General features: G+C 39.7%; 1 protein-coding gene across 3 annotated transcripts in view; it reads left to right on the top strand.

Annotated features, from left to right (window-relative positions):
- NBEAL1 (neurobeachin like 1) overlaps positions 1-21,286 on the top strand; it is a 134,322-nt gene that overhangs the window by 77,044 nt on the left and 35,992 nt on the right. For 2 of the 3 annotated variants that reach the window (XM_038421131.2, XM_043505615.1), the window contains 16 exons: positions 1,675-1,834; positions 1,935-2,037; positions 2,899-3,055; positions 6,129-6,287; positions 6,746-6,905; positions 7,289-7,377; positions 8,721-9,302; positions 9,980-10,155; positions 10,536-10,689; positions 14,223-14,351; positions 14,870-15,175; positions 15,285-15,434; positions 17,115-17,272; positions 18,050-18,174; positions 19,274-19,400; positions 21,092-21,240. In XM_038421131.2, coding sequence (XP_038277059.1) covers positions 1,675-1,834; positions 1,935-2,037; positions 2,899-3,055; positions 6,129-6,287; positions 6,746-6,905; positions 7,289-7,377; positions 8,721-9,302; positions 9,980-10,155; positions 10,536-10,689; positions 14,223-14,351; positions 14,870-15,175; positions 15,285-15,434; positions 17,115-17,272; positions 18,050-18,174; positions 19,274-19,400; positions 21,092-21,240 — 2,884 coding nt within the window. The remainder of the gene's footprint in view (positions 1-1,674; positions 1,835-1,934; positions 2,038-2,898; positions 3,056-6,128; positions 6,288-6,745; positions 6,906-7,288; positions 7,378-8,720; positions 9,303-9,979; positions 10,156-10,535; positions 10,690-14,222; positions 14,352-14,869; positions 15,176-15,284; positions 15,435-17,114; positions 17,273-18,049; positions 18,175-19,273; positions 19,401-21,091; positions 21,241-21,286) is intronic. The other variant, XM_038421133.2, reaches the window with a different exon arrangement.

The following is a 21,286-nucleotide window of genomic DNA, read 5'->3' on the forward strand; positions in this document are numbered from 1 at the left end:
TACAGGTTTCAGAGTAGCAGCCGTGTTAGTCTGTATTCGCAAAAAGAAAAGGAGTACTTGTGGCACCTTAGAGACTAACAAATTTATTAGAGCATAAGCTTTCGTGAGCTACAGCTCACTTCATCGGATGCATTTGGTGGAAAAAACAGAGGAGAGATTTATATACACACACACACAGAGAACATGAAACAATGGGTTTATCATACACACTGTAAGGAGAGTGATCACTTAAGATAAGCCATCACCAACAGCAGGGGGGGGAAAGGAGGAAAACCTTTCATGGTGACAAGCAGGTAGGCTAATTCCAGCAGTTAACAAGAATATCAGAGGAACAGTGGGGGGTGGGGTGGGAGGGAGAAATACCTTGGGGAAATAGTTTTACTTTGTGTAATGACTCAGAGTCATTTCCCCCCCCTGCTGTTGGTGATGGCTTATCTTAAGTGATCACTCTCCATACAGTGTGTATGATAAACCCATTGTTTCATGTTCTCTGTGTGTGTGTATATAAATCTCTCCTCTGTTTTTTCCACCAAATGCATCCGATGAAGTGAGCTGTAGCTCACGAAAGCTTATGCTCTAATAAATGTGTTAGTCTCTAAGGTGCCACAAGTACTCCTTTTCTTTTTTCAGACATTACAGTGAGTGCTTTCCTGGGTAACTCAGAGCCTTCCCCATCTAGTGTTCCATCTCCACCCGTTGGAGATATTTGCTACTAGCAGTCACAAATGGGCCATGTGCCCTTGTAGGCAATCTCATCATACCATCCCCTCCATACACTTATCAAGATCAATCTTAAAATCAGTTAGGATTTTTGCTCCCACTCCTCTTCTGGGGAGTGTGTTCCAGAATTTCACTCCTCTAATGATTAGAAATCTTCATCTAATTTCTAGCCTAAACTTGATGATGGCCAGTTTTATATCCATTTGTTCTTAGACCAGCTTTAGCCCTTAACTGAAATAACTCCGCTCCCTCCCTGATGTTTAAGCCTCTGATGCATTCATATCTCCCCTCAGCCTTCATTTGGTTAGGCTAAACAAGCCAACCTCCTTACGTCTACTTTTGTAAGGTAGGTTCTCCATTCCTCTGATCATCCTCGTAGCCCTTCTGTACACCTGTTCCAGTTTGCATTCATCTTAAACATGGGAGACTGGAACTGCACACAGTATTGCAGATGAAATTGCCCAGTGCCTTGGATAATAACAACACTTCCCGTTCTCTCCTGATGTATCCAGGGATTGCATTAGCAATTTTTCACGGCCTGATCACACTGATGACTCATAGTCCTAGGGTTCTGTTCACTCCCTCTGAAGCATCTGGCACTGGACACTGTTGGAAGACAGGATACTGGGTCAGATGGACAATTAGTCTGACGCAGTATGGCCATTCTTATGTTTTGCTGTGTTTGTCATAGATTTCACAGTTCAGCTATTTAAACTAGAACAAAATCAGATAAAAATTCAGTCAAAAACCTTTAATCCGGATGACAAAAGAATTATTGAATTATTTCAAACAGCTGTTTGGTTTAACAAAGTTGTTGTAAGGAAAACATGCTGTATTGTTGTGCAAGACTAGGGAGTTGATCTGATTTTAAATATCAGTTGAATAGAAAATGCATATGCTGCGCATTAAATAACTTACTATTCTATCCCCTGTCCCTGTCTGTTTGAATTGTAGGTGCCAGGGAGCTTGATGGATGTGAATGTACTGATGGCTCTGCAATTATTGATAGAACAGGTCTCTGTGGAAAAAAATGTGCAACTTTTGCAACAGATGTATCAACATTTACTTTTTGACTTCAGTATCTGGAACCATGGAGACTTCCCCTTCCGGATTGGTGAGATGATCATACAACTTGAGATAGTTATGCTAAAACACAGTATCTTTGTTTTTCATAAATCCCTGTCTAGGTTCTAATGGAAAGCTTTGTATTTTAGGACACATACAGTACCTTTCCACAATCATCAAAGACAGCAGGAGGCTTTTCAGAAAGAAGTATGGAGTTCAATTTCTACTAGACACACTCAGGATTTATTATGGGTATGAGGTTTATGCTCCTTACTTTGTTGTATGCTGTTGTTATCTTTCTCACAAAAGGCCAGACAGAAAATGTGAATTAAAGTGAGAGCTGATCAAGTTTTTGAGTTTAATTCTCCCTTACATAAATTACTACTTTCCCTTGACCCCTGTGTTAAAACTAGACGGTAGCAAGCTCATACCAAAAGTACTAGAAATGTGTAGAAAACTTGCTTGCAGTTTAGAAGGTTGAAAAAAAATTTTCTTATTATTTTTTAATTAAATCACCCAACATCCCAATTGTCAAGAAAATACCAGCTGCTTACAAGCTTTATGTTCAGGATTTAAAGTGAGGGGAAAGTTTGTCCCAAAAGAATTTGGGTATCATCATCTTTGGGATCTTCAGGATAAGCTTTCACCCTTGGTGATAGGCTTACATCAATTTATATCTGCTTATAATTTTCAATGGTGTCTTCAAGGAAAATGGCTAGAGATTTATTTATAAAAATGAAAATTGAAATGCTTTTACATTTCTATTTAGATGGCAAGCTCTTTGAGACAAGGACCATCTACTGTTAGTATGGTACCTAGCATAACTGGGCCCTATTCTTGGTTGCCCCATAGGCACTACCATAATAAACATGCTTAGTAATAATAGTAGGTCCCCAAATCAGATTTAGGTCTACATCTGGGGGTTTATCAGGCTCCAAAACCCAGTTCTGCTTTTGGCTACTCCCACTTTGTCATCTTGAATATCACTCCAAGATAGCAGGGTTATTAAAACAAGTAGTGGCAGTATTAGCAGAGTGATATTTATAAATCACAAATCGTGTAATACAAGAAATGTTGTTTTTTTTTTTTACTGTCCTTTTTTCTTTGTGTTAGTAGTGGCTATAAAGACAGTGACTTAACTCCAGATGACCTCAGAACAATACAAACATTCGTATATGGACTGATCAAATATTTCCTAAGCAAAGGTGGGACACATGAAGAAATACAGAGCATCATGGGATATATAGCTGCAACCAGTGAAGAGGAACAGGTATTTAATATGGCAACAGTGAACATCTGTGGTTGCTTCCTATCTTTTAGTATTTAGGAGTTTTGACCATAGCTTTATTGAAAGAAAGAGACAAAAAAAGATGCAAGCAAAATCTAATGCAGCATATATGTTACTACTTTGTAGTTGTGGCAGGCTATAGAATTAAGTCTGTTGTGGAACTGCATAGGGTACTGTGCAATGGGCAATACTTTAACTGATGATCCTACTCCTTTTTCTCTGGTAAGCAGGTGAGTTGGGTAAAATGCAGACTGATTGGATATCAGTATTTTTCTAAGCCTGTATAAAATGAAGAGAATTGTACTTCATTGCTCTGAAGTTGTAATGATTTATTTTTTCTTTTTATATTCCATTGATATGGTGGTTGGTTCTCTCCATTCTCCCTCTCCTCTGTCCTTGACTCTCTTTTCCCTCTCTCCCATCACAGGGTCTACCCTAGCTCATTCCCAGTGTCTGCTTCCCACATTCCGGCTCTTGTGCTGTGCAGCATTGCTGGCAAAAGTCCTGTGACCAGGCTGACTTTCTCCATTACAAATTTGTTTTCTTTTCTTCCAGTTCTGCCATCTTCCTAACTAAAGTCTTCTTCACCAACTTAATTGAATCATACCCTGTCAAGGTTCCTTCCCCACTTTGAACTCTAGGGTACAGATGTGGGGACCTGCATAAAAGACCCCCTAAGCTTATTCTTACCAGCTTAGGATAAACACTGCCATCACCAAAGTGTTGCACAAAGAACAGGGGAAGTGCCCACTTGGAAACATCTCCCCTGCAAAATATCCCCCCAAGCACTACACCCCCTTTCCTGGGGAAGGCTTGATTAAAAAAAAAAAAAAAAATCCTCACCAATTTGCATAGGTGAACACAGACCCAAACCCTTGGATCTTAAGAACAATGAAAAAGCAATCGGGTTCTTAAGAGAATTTTAATTAAAGAAAAAGTAAAAGAATCACCTCTGTAAAATCAGGATGGTAAATACCTTACAGGGTAATCAGATTCAAAACATAGAGAATCCCTCTAGGCAAAACCTTAAGTTAGAAAAAGACACAAAAACAGGAATCGGAGTAGCAGCCGTGTTAGTCTGTATTCGCAAAAAGAAAAGGAGTACTTGTGGCACCTTAGAGACTAACACATTTATTTGAGCATAAGCTTTCGTGAGCTACAACTCACTTCATCGGATGCATTTGGTGGAAAATACAGTGGGGAGATTTACACACACACACACACTTACACACACACACACACACACACTTACACACACACACACTTACACACAGAACATGAACCAATGGGTTTTATCATACACACTGTAAAGAGAGTGATCACTTAAGATGAGCCATCACCAGCAGCAGGGGGGAAAGGAGGAAAACCTTTCATGGTGAGAAGCAAGGTAGGCCATTTCCAGCGGTTAACAAGAACATCTGAGGAACAGTGGGGGGTGGGGTGGGGGGGAGAAATAACATGGGGATATAGTTATGCTTTGTGTAATGACTCATCCATTCCCAGTCTATTTCCCCATGTTACTTCTCCCCCCCTACCCCACCCCCCACTTTTCTTCAGATGTTCTTGTTAACTGCTGGAAATGGCCTACCTTGCTTGTCACCATGAAAGGTTTTCCTCCTTTCCCCCCCTGCTGCGGGTGATGGCTCATCTTAAGTGATCACTCTCCTTACAGTGTGTATGATAAAACCCATTGTTTCATGTTCTCTGTGTGTGTATATAAATCTCCCCACTTTATTTTCCACCAAGTGCATCCGATGAAGTGAGCTGTAGCTCACGAAAGCTTATGCTCAAATAAATTTGTTAGTCTCTAAAGTGCCACAAGTACTCCTTTTCTTTTTGCAAAAACAGGAATATACATTCCATTCAGCACAACTTATTTTATCAGCCATTTAAACAAAACAGAATCTAATGCATATCTAACTAGATTGCTTACTGACTCTTTACAGGAGTTCTGACCTGCATTCCTGCTCTAGTCCCGGAAAAAGCATCACACAGACAGAGAGAACCCTTTGTTTCCTTCTCCCCCCTCCCCCCCCCCCCCAGCTTTGAAAGTATCTTGTCTCCTCGTTGGTCATTTTGGTCAGGTTCCAGCGAGGTTATCTTTAGCTTCTTACCCCTTTACAGGTGAAAGGGTTTTTCCTCTGGCCAGGAGGGATTTCAAGGTGTTTACCCTTCCCTTTATATTTATGACATTCCCACAATCGCAATGGCCTTTTTGCCACCTTTTGACTCACTCCTCAAACCCTCGTTTCTCCTCTTCCTGCCACCATTTCTCTTTCTGCACAGGATTCTTTCAAGAGAAAGTTGACAAGATATGATGTGACCTTCACCCTCCCCTTGACTGATCCCTGATGCAGAAGTTTCTCATCTGCTCTCCTTCTCGAACTCCTCCACTTGTCCCAGTGATCCCATCTCCTGATCTCCCTTGTGCCCACTCTCATTCCCTATTTTACTCTTCTCCTTAACCTCTCACTCTTCTTTGGCTCTTTCGTCTCACAATACAAACATGCTTTAATCTTTCCCATTGTAAAAATACCTACCCTTCACCCTCACTTGCCTCTCCAAAGCTCTATCTCCCTTCTCTTTCATCTCTGAGCTCATTGAGCACATTGTTTATAATCGCTGTCTGCAGTTCCTCTCTTCTGTTTTTTTATAGCACCTAATACAATTGTGTCCTTGGGCCACTAGGCTCTACGGCAAAACAAGTAATGACAAACCCTTTTGCTCAGTTTAAGCCTCTTTTGTTTACAGTTTGATGCAAGTGCCCTCTCTGAGGGGGTGTGTGTGTGTGTGTGTGTGTGTGTGTGTGTGTGTGTGTGTATAATATATATGTGTGTGTATATAATATATATATATTTAGGAACAGCTTTACAGAAACTAAAGCTGATTGTAAATATAATATGATTGAAAGGGACATTGACACTTCTCTGAAAATGTGATGTAAGATGCTGTGTTTAGGGGGTGAGGAATGGATGTTTCCCCTTGAGTTGCGCATTATAGTCAAGATTGCATGGATTATGGGTTTTATTGAGGGGTGTGTTTTTTTATTTTGTAGCTCTGTGGGATTCTTGATGTACTCTTCAGCCTACTTCATAACAGCCCAACCCGGGACCAGCTTTTCTTGTTGCTTTTTGAACCAGGAAATGCTGATATCCTCTACGCTCTGTTACTGAATCAGAGATATTCTGACAGGCTAAGGGAACTTGTATTCAAGGTAATAAATTAAGTACAAGTTCTTTAATGGTAACTTTTGCAAATGTTTGCTCTCTTTCATCTTTCATCTCTGGCAGTTAAACCCTGTTTTAAAATGGAGACAAATTTATGTAGAACGTATTAATTTAGCAAACCTGCTTATAGTTATTTATTAGTAATAGTACGCTGACTAGAAATTATAAATTCTGCACAGTTGTTACTTATTGTACTTTTCATAATGGAAGCTGTTGTATTCCAGTGAAGTAGAATATTTGAAGATTTGGTATCTTTAAAGATCAAAGAGCACCTGCATTTATGTTTGTACTGTATTAGTATTTATGTTTTTGGGGCCTATTTCTTTAAAAAATTATGCACAGACAAATTATAATTCAGACTCCATTAATAAGATTGCTTGGAATTTATATACAGAAGGCATGTATAATTTTCTTAATATGTGATTTTTGTGATCTTTCTTCGCAGATTGTAGAGCAGATGCTGAAATGTACTAAAGTCTATGAACGGAGTAAACAACGTATGAGACTCAGAGAAGTGGGATACTCTGGTCTAGGGCTCCTTCTGAATGAATCCCCAGTTACCATTTCTCTTATTAAAAATCTTCTTAACCAAATTCTGTACGCAGGTAATTCAAGACACTTTGACAGATTGCTTATTAGTATTAAATTCCTTCTGTTTTATTTTATTTTATTTATTTTATTTTTTTAAGACAAACATGTTTGATTTACTTATTTTAAGCCTCCACCCCCTAGTCTTTATAGTAATGATTTGCTGTGATGAAAACTAAGCTACTTAGTAAAGTTATTCTATTCTAAATGTGCTCCAAGTTAACACATTTATGCTGATGGTTTCAATTTACTTAGCGTTTAAGCATAATTTCTTAAAACTGCAAAACAAACTTACATTTGTCCCATTTACTAATCCTTGATGTATAATGATGGCCTCAAAAGTTTTTTTCATTTTTTTTCCTGCTTGTGCAATGTCTTTGTTTGTATTCCAACCCTGCAGATCCCGTTGTGAATTACAGAGACCTCATAGCTGTGGTGCACCTGTCTCATAGAGCAGATATAAATGTTAGAGTGGCCATCTGCAAAAAGGTTAGTAATCTTAAAAACAGGAGGCCATTTTACCTGTTGGTAATGACATGGGGAGCTGCAGTACATATATTAGGGGTATATGTCATTATATTAATTTTAAATGATGACTCATGCTAATAATGTGAATCTCTGATGAGCCTGACCTGCTGTTTGTACACCACATTACTGTATTTTCAGTAATTTTTAAACTCTTTTACTTTATATGATTGTCAAATGTTGTGTATTTTCTACAGAAAGGAAATACGGAACTGTTTTAATGATTGACTGCTCTCAAAGATGGTTCAAAAGCTCATGAACAGAGGTTACTTTCATAATTTTGCTCAGTTACTTTGAGAACATTTTCTGTGTTTTTTTTTTTTGTTTTTGTTTTTGTTTTGTTTTTTAAATTCATTCCTAAAAAGGTAGGTTGTGAGTCAAGGAAAGGTGCAAGGCAGAAATCGAGTTTAGTGTGATCCTAAACTACAGTTGTTGGTGCAGGTTGTTGAAATATTTTAGAGAGAGGCTGAGAGATAATACGATGTTTGTCATAAGTTGCATCACAGTTTCTGAAGTGAGCTGGAGATTCTGATTGTAGTGTTGGTGCTGAATGTTCAGCTCTCCGTGTGTGTGTGTGTGTGTGTGTGTGTGTGTGTGTGAGACCATTATTTTACCTTTTTTATTCTAGCTCAGCTGTTTCTAATCCCGTGTATTTTGTAATTTGTTGTACTGATTTTGTCAACTGGTGTTCTGAAATGGATATATATTGTGGTGTATGTGACTGCTTTTTGTGGAAATAGTTGCAAAACAGTGCCTAAGAGATGGAAAACATTACTGATGTGCTATAGTTAGCTTGTACTTTATTTGAATATCAAGGAAACTTTTAGTTTTTGCATTTAGTAATAAATAGGTTTTTTAAATTATACATCGTTAGCTTTTAACAAGCTATATTCTATTTCTTACTACACCAATCATTATTTTCTTCATTAAAATAAGATGCAAGTTCAATGGAATAAAAGAAATACGTGCAATTTTCAAAATGATTATATGGCTGTCCGATGTCTAACTTTGTTTTCTGTTGTAAATGATTACTATGTGATTATCTTAATTCATGCGAACTACTGTAGATCCATAAATATTTAACTTTCTCAGTGTTTGTATTTCATTTTCTCCTGTGAAGAATTATCTATGGCTCAGATGTACTTTATGCCTATTGACTAAGTATATTACAAGAATTTTTTGCAGCAGGCATAAAATGTAATGGAGTACGAAATGTGTGATTAAAGGCTAGAATGACTGCCATTGGGTAGCACAGGTTAACGTGTACGTGCTTGGATATTGAGCCTGACCTCTTGTGCTCTCTACAGGTTTTACAGCTTTTACATTCCCAGCCGGATGCAGCACAGCAGATTGCTCAACAACTAGCTTGGCAGGAGATACTGGTTAGGCTATTCCTAAAAGAAAACTCGGACATCAAGAATGGACTTAAAGAGAGCAGGACTGACTCTACAAAGGAAGATGGAAAAAAAATTCCGGCTGAAGAGCTTCAGAAATGCTATCCTGATCAGGCAGAGGAGGGGAAAGCTAGTAGCTTTGCCTCAGTTAATGGTTCACATGATCAGTGGAGTGTGGAAGACAGCAAATCTTTAGATGTCACCACCTGTTTTTCTGGTACATTGCTGGAAGGTACTTCTGTTGAAGAGATGACTTCCAGGTCACAGGATCAAGAAGAGTTATGGCACAGTAGTCCTTCACATTTGCATTTAGATCTGTCTAGCATGGACTCTTATGAGCTGGCTGATAGTGGGAATCAAATGACAGATAGCATGCCCAGCACACCATCACCCATTGAAAATTTGAAGCCATTCTCTGGTCAGCCTGACAAAGAATCAAGTATCATCGATGATATGGGATTCAGCGTTGATCTTCCGTTATTTGAAAACCAAGAAGTAAGTAATCCTCCCCATCCTGTCTAAACATGTATAATTTACAGTACTTTTAATTCTTTTTAAAATACCCTTCCCAATTACAGGTTTCAGAGTAGCAGCCATGTTAGTCTGTATCCGCAAAAAGAAAAGGAGTACTTGTGGCACCTTAGAGAGTAACAAATTTATTTGAGCATAAGATTTTGTGAGCTACAGCTCACTTCATTGGATGCAATTAGACAGTTATGCTGTTCTCCCTCTAACAGAAGAACAGATAAAGCAGCTCATTTGCAGTGGATATCAGTGCTGTTTGTTGCATAATAAACATCCAGCTTTCAAGGTTTTTTTTTAGTTTGCTAGCTGAAATTGTAACATTATTTTTTAAATCAGAGCTATATTGGAATGACCGATATCATCCCCATCAAGGAAAAAGTTGTGCTATGGCCAAAGCAGTCGTACTAAGACTCAAATCTCAATTCTTGCATAGAAAGTAAAGCAAATATTAATTTAATAATCTGGACTAAAAATCATTGCAGCATAATTTTAGGTTAATATTTTCATTTAGTTAGTGGGCAGACTCTTTAGGCTACAGTGTTAAAGATGATGAAACTTTACAAGCATGGTGTACTGTGTAAGGAATAACAAGCCTCTTTGAGGTATTCTGAACTATAAAGAGTATGAATTTCTTGATTGTTTCATAGGGATCTGAAGAGAAGCTCATACAGTTGCTCACAGATGTCCTGCTCTGTGTGATGTGGAAAGGTTTAGAAAGATTTGATGATGCTGTCTGGATTGAGAGGGGGCAGGTGTTTTCTGCACTGACCAAACTGGGGATATCTAATGAGTTACTGCAACCTTCTGATGAAATAAAACTCAAGTGAGTATAGTGTAATGACAGATTTCTTTTCTTTTGGAGGGGAAGGAAAAAAAGGATGGAATCAGAGTAACATTAAATCCTGGTGAAAGACACTGAATTGATTTACTTTGATCCCCTTCATTCTTCTACAAGTATGATCAGACATGTATCTAAGCATCTGTACCTATTTATAAATTGAATTTATTTGACAGAACTTAAAATTGGATGCCCCTGATTTTTATGAAGATCAGAATCTCCTTAATCTCACTGGTGTACAGGGTAGAAGACAGTAATATCACTACATACACTTAGGCTCAGTTAAATACATAATGGGATTTTTTTAAAAGCCACTTACTCTTAGAACATGTGATAATTACTTCGGGATTTTGTTTTCCATTCAGCTTGCTAGAGAAGATGCTGGAATGGACAGTCACTGATAACAGAGACACAAAAGCTCTTCCAACACATGCTGAAAATGCCTTCCGGCTCTTGCTCATTGTACAGGACTTTCTACAGGCAGAAGGGCTAGTTAATTCAAACTTATGGACAGAAAAGGTATAGTAGCTGCCTAATGGAAACTCTCGTAAATTATATAGTGGCTGAAACATTTATGAAACAGTTGTCAGTTTGAGTCATATCGCCCTTTTCTTCAATCATGAGTAGGACCCTACCAAATTCACCATCCATTTTGGTCAATTTCATAGTCATAGGATTTTAAAAATAATAAATTTCATGATTTCATATATTTAAATCTGAAGTTTCACGGTGTTGTAATAGGAGGAGTCCTGACTCAAAGGAGTGGCGGGAGAGGTCACAAGGTTATTGTCGGGGCTTGCAGGGGGTACGGTTACCCTTATTTATGCGCCGTTGCTGGTGGCGGCGCTGTTTTCAGAACTGGGCGGCTGGTGAACCAGCCTGGCTGACCAGGAGTCCAGCAGAAGTAAGCATGGCATGGTATGGTATTGCCATCCTTACTTCTGAACTGCTGCCTTTAGAGTTGGGCCCTCTGTCAACAGCCGCCACTCTCCGGCTGCCCATCTCTGAAGGCAGAAATGCAGAAAATAAGGGTGGCCTGGTATAGTACTGCTACTCTTACTTTTGTGCTGCTGCTGGTGGGGCGCTGCCTTCAGCACTGTGTGCCTGGCCAACAGCTGCCACTCTCTGGCAACCCAGCTCTGAAGGCAGTGCAAAAATAAGGGTGGCAATACCGTGACCCCCTCCTAAAATAACCTTGTGACCCCCCTGCAAATCCCTTTTGGGTCAGGAACTCCAATTTGAGAAATACTGGTCTCCTCCATGAAATCTGTAAAATACAGTAAAAGCACATGAAAGACCAGATTTCACGGCAGGAGACCAGATTTCATGGTCCGTGACGCGTTTTTCATGGCCATGAATTTGGTAGGGCCCTAATCATGTGACATTTGTTTTAACTAGAGACTAAGCCGAGTGTGGAGCGGATTTGACTGCCCCTTTAAATTTTTGGAATTATATGCACATGCCATAGGAAATACAGTTAATATTACAAATACATGAGTCTTTAATGGCACCCTTGATTAAAGAGCCTTATTTTTACAGATTACAGAAAAGCTACATGAATGCTAGAACAAATGAAACAGAGCTAACCATTTTCTAAGTAGGTGTTGGTCCATTGGTCAAATGGTATGCTTCATATTGTATGTGCTAGTTAAAATGGCAGCCAAAATCATTGCATTCATTCATTCTCCGCTCTTTGTCACAAACTGAGAAAGGGCACTTGGGATTTTTAGCCCAGATTTTACTTCCAGCATGTTTGTGAGCAGATTTTGGGTCAGATGCAAAAGTATCTTAAATGGGTGGAGGAAGTGTGTGGGGGGTGTGTGAAAGTTCCAGATTCAGCTGTGTAAGGTCAAGCTGGTGTAATTTACATGCCAAGAGGCCAGAAGGATGAGCTAGTAGTGGAAAAGCAAACAGGGAAGCATAAGGAGATATAAAATAAAGAAGGCTCCCATCCTCTCGTTGGTTGTGTTTCCTGCTGCAGACCTGCTTTCCTGTCTGCTCCATGTGCAAGTTACACAGACTCACAGTTTACCCTAACATTTGTATAATCTATTAATAATGATTAAGGCTGAGAGTCTGTCACAGAAGTCATGGATTCTGTGACTTTCCACGATCTCTGTGACTTCTGCAGGGGCCGGAGGGGTTGACTCCAGTGCTGCCCAAGCAGTTGGCTCCAGGACCAGCTGGTGGTCCTGGGGGTAGTTACCCCAGCTGCTACTGGAACAGCTCTGAAGCCAGCCACTCTGGCGGACCCATAGCCAGTCGCTGCGGCATCAGCCACTGCTCAGGCAGCCCTGGGCAGATGCTTCCAGTAGTGGTTCCCGGGTGACTGGCTCAGCTGCTTCCATCAACCCATGGTGGCAGTCCCTGGGCGGCCCCCATCAGCACTGCCTGGGCGGCCGATGCAGCTGCTGCCAGATATGGTCCCCCACGGCTGGAATAGCCGCTTCCCCGGGTGGCCCCTGGCAGTGGTGCCCGGGCAGCCAGAGTAGCTACTTCCCCGGGCAGCTCCCGATAGTGGTGGCCGGTGCAGTTGTTGCCGGCGGCCCCCAGCAGCTGGTGCTGTGGCTGGCCCTGCCCCCCCCAGCAGTGCCCCCTAGGATGCCCCCCAGCAGCAGCCCCCAGGCTTCTCCCCTAGCAGCAACCCCTCCAGACACCCCTCCCCCAGCAGTGGTCCCAATGCCACCCAGCAGTGACCCCTCCCTTAAGATTTAGTCATGGGTATTTTTAGTAAAAGTCATGGGCAGGTCACGGGCTATGAATTTTTGTATATTGCCCATGACCTGTCCATGACTTTTACTAAAAATACCTGTGACTAAATCATAGCCTTACTCATAGTGCATGACCCTCGGCCCCAACTACTGCTGACAATGCCCTCCTCAGTACCGATGCTCTCAGTACCGCAGCATTTTTCCCACCCCAAAGATCTTCTGGATTCTCAGGTTTGTAATCTCCACTCCTTGGTACCAACCTACCTAGGTACTTACTCTAGCTTGCTTAGTACTGTCCCAACTTACTACACCACCCAGATCAGCTCCTCCTTTATCCAGTGAAGAGGAGGACGGGGAAATGCAGTATGTTTCTTAGATTATAAAATCTAGTATATGATTAATGACATCAATGTAAATTTGGGAATAAAAAGAAAAAAAAATGGAAGTGGCTCAAAGTTCTGAGCAACTCACAGGATCAAATTTTGGAGGTTACAGACAGGACAGGAATCCTGTTTTTTAAATTCTCTCAAAAGCATCATGCACACCACTAGGGGTAATGAAACAATAAATTAAATTTTCATTTAAATTAGATAAAATGCAAAGGAATGGGAAAGGAATGTAACAAATTCATACTGAGTTAAAATTTATTAACTTTTATGGTGTATATGCTCTTAAGTGTAGAGCCTTTTTTAATCAAAACATACATACTCTCAGCCACTGTATTTGTAGAATTGACATTTGATGGGGATGACTTGGAGGAATAGAGTATTAATTTTATTTTTATATACACAAATAACTATTTTTGTTCAGGGGATAGATATTTTGTCAGACTTCTCCCCATAGTTGTTGCAGTCCTGAATTCTGTCACAATTAGTTGTTGAACCTCCGTCCCAGAGTATATTTAGTTAATTACTTTGGGTTAAGTTGAAGTATGGGGGATACCCTACAACAAACAAAGCAGGCTATGTCTAGACAGCCTGTGGCAGCGAGCCTTCCTGCCAGGATTGACAGACTTGGGCTTGCATTACTGCACTAAAAATAATTGTATAGACACTGGAGCTTGGGCTCTGAAGCGCACCTTCTTCTTTAGGCTTCAAAGTCTGAGCTCCAGCCTGAGCCACATCCTCAATACAGCTATTTTTAGTAAGGTGGCACAAGCCCAAGTCTGTTGACCCGGGCTGGGGGGGGGCTTGCTGCCCTGGGCTATGTAAACATACCCTTATAGACCTTATCAGACCTTCAAAATGATTATTCGGTGACTTTACTTGTAGTTATACTAGTGTCTCAGCACTTCCGATTTTGGGTTTTTTTCTTCACACAAATCTTTCACTTTTACAATAGCTTTTAGAAGAGCTGGTGACACTCATTGACAGCCTGTCACTCTGGTACTCTGCTGGCCCAGAATGGATCAAGCTCTCCCAAGTGCAGGTCCAGTTGCTCCTTGGATTCATTGGACAAGATAACTTACAGGTTTGTTGTATATTAATGTATCTAATACTATATGTAACATTCGTGCTGATTATGTAACTATAGAACTTTCAGTGACTGTAGGGAAGCAGTTCACTTCAGTGAGTTTGCTGATTTTGTCATAATCCTCAGACTTGTTACAAATGAGAGGCTTCATCCCCTGCCACCACATCCACACTTGTTACACATTCCTCTCCATCCTCACCTCCTGAAACCAGTTGTTTCTAACTCATTAAATTAGATTATAAGCTCTTTGAAGCCAGAGCCGTCTCTTCTGGGTGTGTCTTTATGTACAGTACTTATCACAGTGGGACTCTGATCCAGCCAGAGGCATTTGGGCACTACCATAATGCAAATAAATTAATAGTGGCTAAGTGTACTGAAATCCTATACTTCTCTAACTTACTGGAAGTTTTACACTATCTAACAAACAGCGGTAGGAGTCATACAAAACCCTGTGGTGAAATGTAGCATGCATGCACTAGCCTCACAGGCGTTTGGTTTGGTTTTTCTCTGTCCAGGTTTGTGCTATGGCAGCAGCCAAGCTAAACACCCTTCTTCAGACCAAAGTAATTGAAAGCCAAGCTGAGGCATGCTACCTCTTGGGGAAGTTGGAAGGCATCCTGAGTAGATCAATCAAAGAGAAGACAGAAACATATGCATTCTTGATTCCCCTTGTTCGAACGCTGGTATCCAAAGTTTACCAACTTCTCTTCATGAACCTGCACCTACCCTCATTGCCTCTCACCAATGGCAGCCCCTCTTTCTTTGAGGACTTCCGGGAATATTGCAGCTCAGATGAATGGCAAATTTATATTGATAAATATGTAAGTAATGGCTTCTTCTTGGCTTTTTCTCTATTTTCTTCCATTAGGGAGGAGAGAATCTGCTCAGCAATCATCTTGATTTTTTTTTTAAATATTTCTTGTGCATCAGATTATTCCATATATGAAACAGTATGAAGTCAATACATTCAGTGATGGTCATGAGCGTATGGCACTTTATTGGAAGGACTGTTATGAGGCATTAATGGTGAATATGCATAAGCGAGACAGAGAACGAGGAGAAAGCAAGCTCAAATTTCAGGTAAAGTCTTTAGCTCCTCTAAAAACATTTTTGTACTTTTTCAGGAGCAAGGGCAGGAAATCAGTTTGAAACTGATCTGACCCCAGCGATTGTTGGGGGAAAAACACTGCCAGTTTGTCAGTGATCATGTGTATTGAGAGATCCTAACCTTCATCATCATCATACCTCCATTTTGCATGCAGATTGTGCAAAATTATTTATTGATCCAGTATTGATAACCACTTTTCTACTAATTTAAATCAATGCTGTTTTTCTATTCTCCGTACTAAACCTTTTGATATTTCGCATTTATTTTAAATGGTGATTTTTACAAATTTGCTTGACTCCAGGTCATTTGAAATGATATCCAGCCCTAATGAAACTCTGAATATCGTCTTAATGGTTCACTAACAAAAAACAGTCAAAGACAGCTACCCTGATTTTGTCCTCTGGATCTTTTTTTAATTCAGAAATATGGTAGTAATGTCTCCTTGTTTGGTTTGGATCTGGTCCTTCTTTGATTCTCCCAAGACTAGTTCCATGCTCCTATGTATTTCCTTGGTAATTACAATGTAGCATAAGTAAACACTCACTTTGATTCCCCAGAGTTGCAGATCACACTGGCTAATGCGTTAGTGTGACATCCCACATGTACCATGCTCCACCTTGACAGCTTCTATAGAAATTTCACTGCAGAATGAAGCTGACCTGTTGAGATATCAAGTAAATAATGAAAGAGCAATTGGAGTGATTGGGACTGGCCCATGATCTCCTACCTCCTAGGTGGATGCCTGAACCACTGGATTATAGAGAGTCATTCTCATTCTCACTCTCTTTGGCCCAGTGATTGTTCCACTATGGAGTAATACTTAAATAGTCACTGTTTCATTTTTATCCAAAGTAGAATGGCTTCAACAGGAGAGATTGAGGGAATCCACATCAGAATATCTCATAGTTCAGTGATTAGAGCCTGCTCCTGAGACATGGGAGACCCCTGTTCAAATATTTTTCTCCCCTTCTGCCTGAACGGGGAATTGAATCTGGATCTCCCAAATCCCAAGTAAGTGCTCTCACCTGTGGACTAAAAGTTAGATGATGGGCACCACCACAATCTCCTCCAACTCTGGCCATTTTGTGTGGAGCAAGGCAGGCATTCTCACAAAAAAATGCCTTGTGACTCCATACGGCTGGTTCCTGTTTGTGGATCGCTCAGCAGAACTGGTCGTCTCCCTGCAGGCTGGGCATAGATGCCTATCTCCGAGAGAGGATTGGGGCTCATCACACATCCCTCTTACCAGCATCTCCCAATGGCTAGCATAGGGGCACATTATAAGGCACCTCTCTCTCCCCATTCATGGGATAGGGAGCCTAGGTGCCTAGTACAGGTTTGTAGAGTGCAGTGGTGTTCCTGTGATTTTTATGGGCACTTAAAAGTTGGGCACTGTGACTCTCAGCATTGTAACACCTAAAATCCTTTTGTGGATACAGGCCTTGATGCTTGTGTGTTTCCTGTCCTCATTTAATCTGGTTGTGAAGCTATTCAGCACATACTGCTGAAGTAAGCAGAATTTTTGGAGTTACCTTTAATATTTCCTACTTACTGGTGAAGGTTTTATCCTTTTCGTGAGGCAAAATGGTTTTTGCAGAAGACAAGGTTCTTACAGGAAACTGCATCAGATTTACTTACAATGTTGCTTCCAGGAGTGTTTTGTGGAGCCATTTAACCGAAAGGCACGCCAGGAGAACCTGCGTTACAACAGTATGCTAAAACAGCTTAATAGTCAACACACCGCTACTCTGAGGCAGTGGAGAGCAGCCCAACTTTATCTGACTTGTGAACAGGGCCCCTGGGCTGAAAGGTATGAGTGAAATACTTTATTCCAACATCATCTTACATCTAATAGAAAGTTGTCCAATCAATTTGCTTTCTATTTCATATACTGTAGTTGTAATTGCAGAAGGTTGTTGAAGTACTCTGGTAACCATCCTTAATAGATGTATAAGATTGAAATATATATAAGATTACCATTGAATGTTCTCTTTTTAATGTTTATCTGTATTTAACTAGCAAAATACCAGTGCTCAAGTTTAATATATAACTCAGCTAGATTTTACTAAAAAGTAACATGTAAAAAGTAGCTATGCCTGAAGGAAATTTAAAACTTGCATGAGAGAAACTTCATGTACTAAAGACCAGCGGTTGTGTGATATGTTTCAGAAGAGTGAGATATAATGGATATTTAACACAATGCTGGTATTCTATAACAAACACAAAGGCTAAAACCTGGATTAAGGAAAATTTGAACATGATTATTGTGTTGTGCCTACTTAATTTTCCCCATCAATTTCATTTGGATAAGATGTTCTTTACTGCCTGTCCAAAACTGTCAGGTTGTCTTGCTGTGCGCTGTTAAACAGCTGCTGTATTTCAATGGAGGATGTGCATAGTATGTTAAGTGCATTGGGCTGAAATGTTAGATATTGTACAATATATCTTATATTTGTTATATTACTCTTAAGGGTATATGATTTTTTTTACATTATGATTTTAAATACACACTCTCTGATAGAATCAACTCATTTGCTCTAAGTATTTTTTTTTTATATCTTAGTATAAATATTTTTGCTGTCCCTAGGAAAAAGAATCCCATTCACTGGAAACTTTCAAATGTGGAAAACTATTCACGTATGAGGTTAAAACTAGTGCAAAATTACAATTTCAACTCCCATCAGGAGGCCAGTGACCTGAGAGACAATTTAGGTAAGATCCAAATTCACTGTTGTTTCCTCACTAATACTTTAGATCATGGACTATTTATATTCCTGATTCCTTAGCAACCTTTTGCAAATTTTTAACAGTGTTTTGTAGTTATTTTAAAATGCTTTTTTTATTTTCTTCTCTAAAGAAACCCACTTTTCCTTATAATGGAAATATGTTGTAAGATTAAAAAAAAAAATATGGTTGATTTGAATAAAGTTTCTTGAAAAATCTGTTTTAATGGGATACTGTCAACTTGCTTAGATCCAAAGCGGAATCTTCCTTCAAAATAAATCTCATTCAGCATCCCTAGAGAATGCTTTATATCTGCATCTTCATATTGCCAAAAATGTGTGTTTTTTTAAAAAAAACAAAAGAACCCCTCTATTTTTTCATACGAGCAAACAAATAGTTTTACAGGTACCTTTATAATATTTATATTTCTTTAAGCAAGGTAAATGTTGAGGCTAAAATATGTTGAAAATATTGCTTTAAACTTGAATCAAGCCTATGTAGCACCATGAAAAATTATAGATGTGATCAAGTATTTGGCCACAGTTATAACTGTGAGTTATAAACTGAGATGTTAAGTGTTGCATTTTTCACAGTTGGGGCTATTTTAAATTATTCTGTGTTCCCCAGAACTGTATTGTTTAAGATTGCAACCCATCCCTTCCCTAGTGCTTGTCTACATGGGGACATGCAGGAAAATTAATGCAAATTAACTAACAGTATGGATTTGAAGTAGATTATTTAAACCACATTAAACTCTTGTGTGTACACCTTCATTCAGAATTAAAGTGGCGTTAATTTGGTTTAGTTTTCACTTCCAAAGTGAATTAAACTAAACTGAATTAAGTCCACTTGAATTCTGAAAAACAACATCCATACGGGATTTAATGTGGCTTAAGCAATCCACTTCGAATCTGCACCTTTAGTTAATTTGGATTAATTTTCCTGCATGTCTCTGTGTAGACATGCCCATGGATACTATTGAATTCCAGTAATTGTAGCCAACTGCCACAGTTTAGCTATCCAATAGTACTGTGGTGAAATACAAATCTATATTTTGTTTGAACTGAAAATATCTTTATTCCAAAAGGGATGCAGCAGACACAGCCATCTAGTGAGTCACTGCTCCTGGAGGTGGTGAAGCAAGTGAAAGTTAGTGACATGGAGGATGATATACTTGAACTGCCAGAAGAGGACACAACTGCTGGTGCAAGCATGTATGTACAGCAGTTTGGGGAACTCTGAAATTCATCTTTCCACTAGGGATAAGGAGTGGGAAATAACTCCTGGACTGGGTAGATGGTGCACAAAACTGCCCTCTTTATTTCCTCTGCTATGACTAAGGGCTTGTCTACATTGGGACACTCAGGAAAGTTACACCATATTAACTAAAGGTGTGGATTTTTAGTTGGACTTGATAAACTGCATAAAACTTCTATGTGGAGACCCTCCTTCAGAATTAAGATGGCATGTAGTTTAACTAATCCACATTAAATTCATTTAGCTAATTTGGATTAATTTTCCTGAGTGTTCTCATGTAGACAAACCCTGAGCCAAATCCAGCATTTCTAGTGTTGTCAGTGAAAAAATTGCCGTTGGGTCTGCAATAATATAATCTCAGTTTAGAGAGGTGCAGCCCTTCGTGGCCAGCTCAGGTTGCAGGACAGGGACAAGAAGGAGGGCTTACTACACTCCCAGGTGGTAGCATGGTACCTGCTTGAGCAGTGGTAGCTCTTTCTCACTAAGGGGGTTACTATTGGATAAACGTAGATTGTCTAACAAGCATGGGGATTGGATAGTGATACGCCACTCGTTAAAAAAAAAAAAAACACACACCAAGCAGAGACGGGCTTTCTTCACCCTCCTTGCTAAAATAATGGGATAGGATTGTAGATGGGGAATGGGCACATCAGTGAGGGACTATCCCTGATTCTCTTTAGCCCTGGCCCTGGGCTCAAGTTGGACCAGCCTCATGGCTACTCTAATATGCACCAGCTAGCAATGATTCCCAAGAGGTCTTCAGCAAATTAAGCATAGCTGGAGCATAGCAGACTTCAATCCTGCCCCTTCCTCTGCTTCCTCAGACATGTCTGCCACACCAAAAGAGGCAGGAAAAGAGACATATAGGGGCCAGCTATGCTGGGCTGTTTGCCTACTGCAGACTTCCCCTACATCTGGGGACTCCCTAGCTAGGGAAATGCATCCTTTATGCTCAAAAGAAGTGAAACAGAGATAATAATATGCCCCAATAACTGCAGATGCAAAATTACACACATTTATTTGTACCATAAAATTGTAGGTGCAAAGAGGAAGCCTTGTTAAGAGAACTCTGTAAAAGTGATCCAAATATTTTTATTTAGTTGAATAATTATATACTGACTTATATTATACCTGTAAAGGTACAAAAGTCAGTTCACGTATTTATTTAAAAACAAAACAACCTTGTATTATAAACTTTTCAGTGATTTCTGTTTGAAATATTGCCACAGTTTATTGTCTCTTGGAACTAGGGGGGCAAGGAGAATTACTCAGATTCAATTCTTTTATAGTTGGAGCTTGTGTGTTGGCTTATTTTTAAGTTTTTGGTCTTTTTATTAATCCAGAGATATGAAAATTGGCATTATGCCTTATACTGTAACAATAGCAGATCCATCCTGCAAGATCATCTTATACAAAAGAAGTGACTGAAGATTAAAAAGCTCTGCTGTGAAGTGAACCAGTTTGAGGTCTAAATGCTGAATCAGAGAACTCATGAGCCTACTAATGAAAGTGAAATAGTGGAATGTTTTGTATGACATGCTCTTAAGGCAATTCAGATTTGATTCTTTTCTAAATTGTGCTTTTAGTTTGTACCTGGTCGAACTGTGCAGTCTAGAAAAACACATGACATGGGTTGTTGTTGTTGTAGGGATGAAAAGGAGGAGCAGGGTCAGAAAGAAAAATTGGTACTGTCTGAAGAATGTGAACTCATTACGCTAATTGATGTAATACCTGGCAGATTGGAGGTCACTACCCAGCACATCTGCTTCTATGATGGCAGCATTGAAAAAGAGGAAGGTGAGCATCACAATAGGTCTACTTCCTCATAGGTCAGCATCCTGTT

This window comes from Dermochelys coriacea, chromosome 11, assembly GCF_009764565.3.
Source record: "Dermochelys coriacea isolate rDerCor1 chromosome 11, rDerCor1.pri.v4, whole genome shotgun sequence".
NCBI classification, from domain to species: Eukaryota; Metazoa; Chordata; order Testudines; family Dermochelyidae; genus Dermochelys; species Dermochelys coriacea.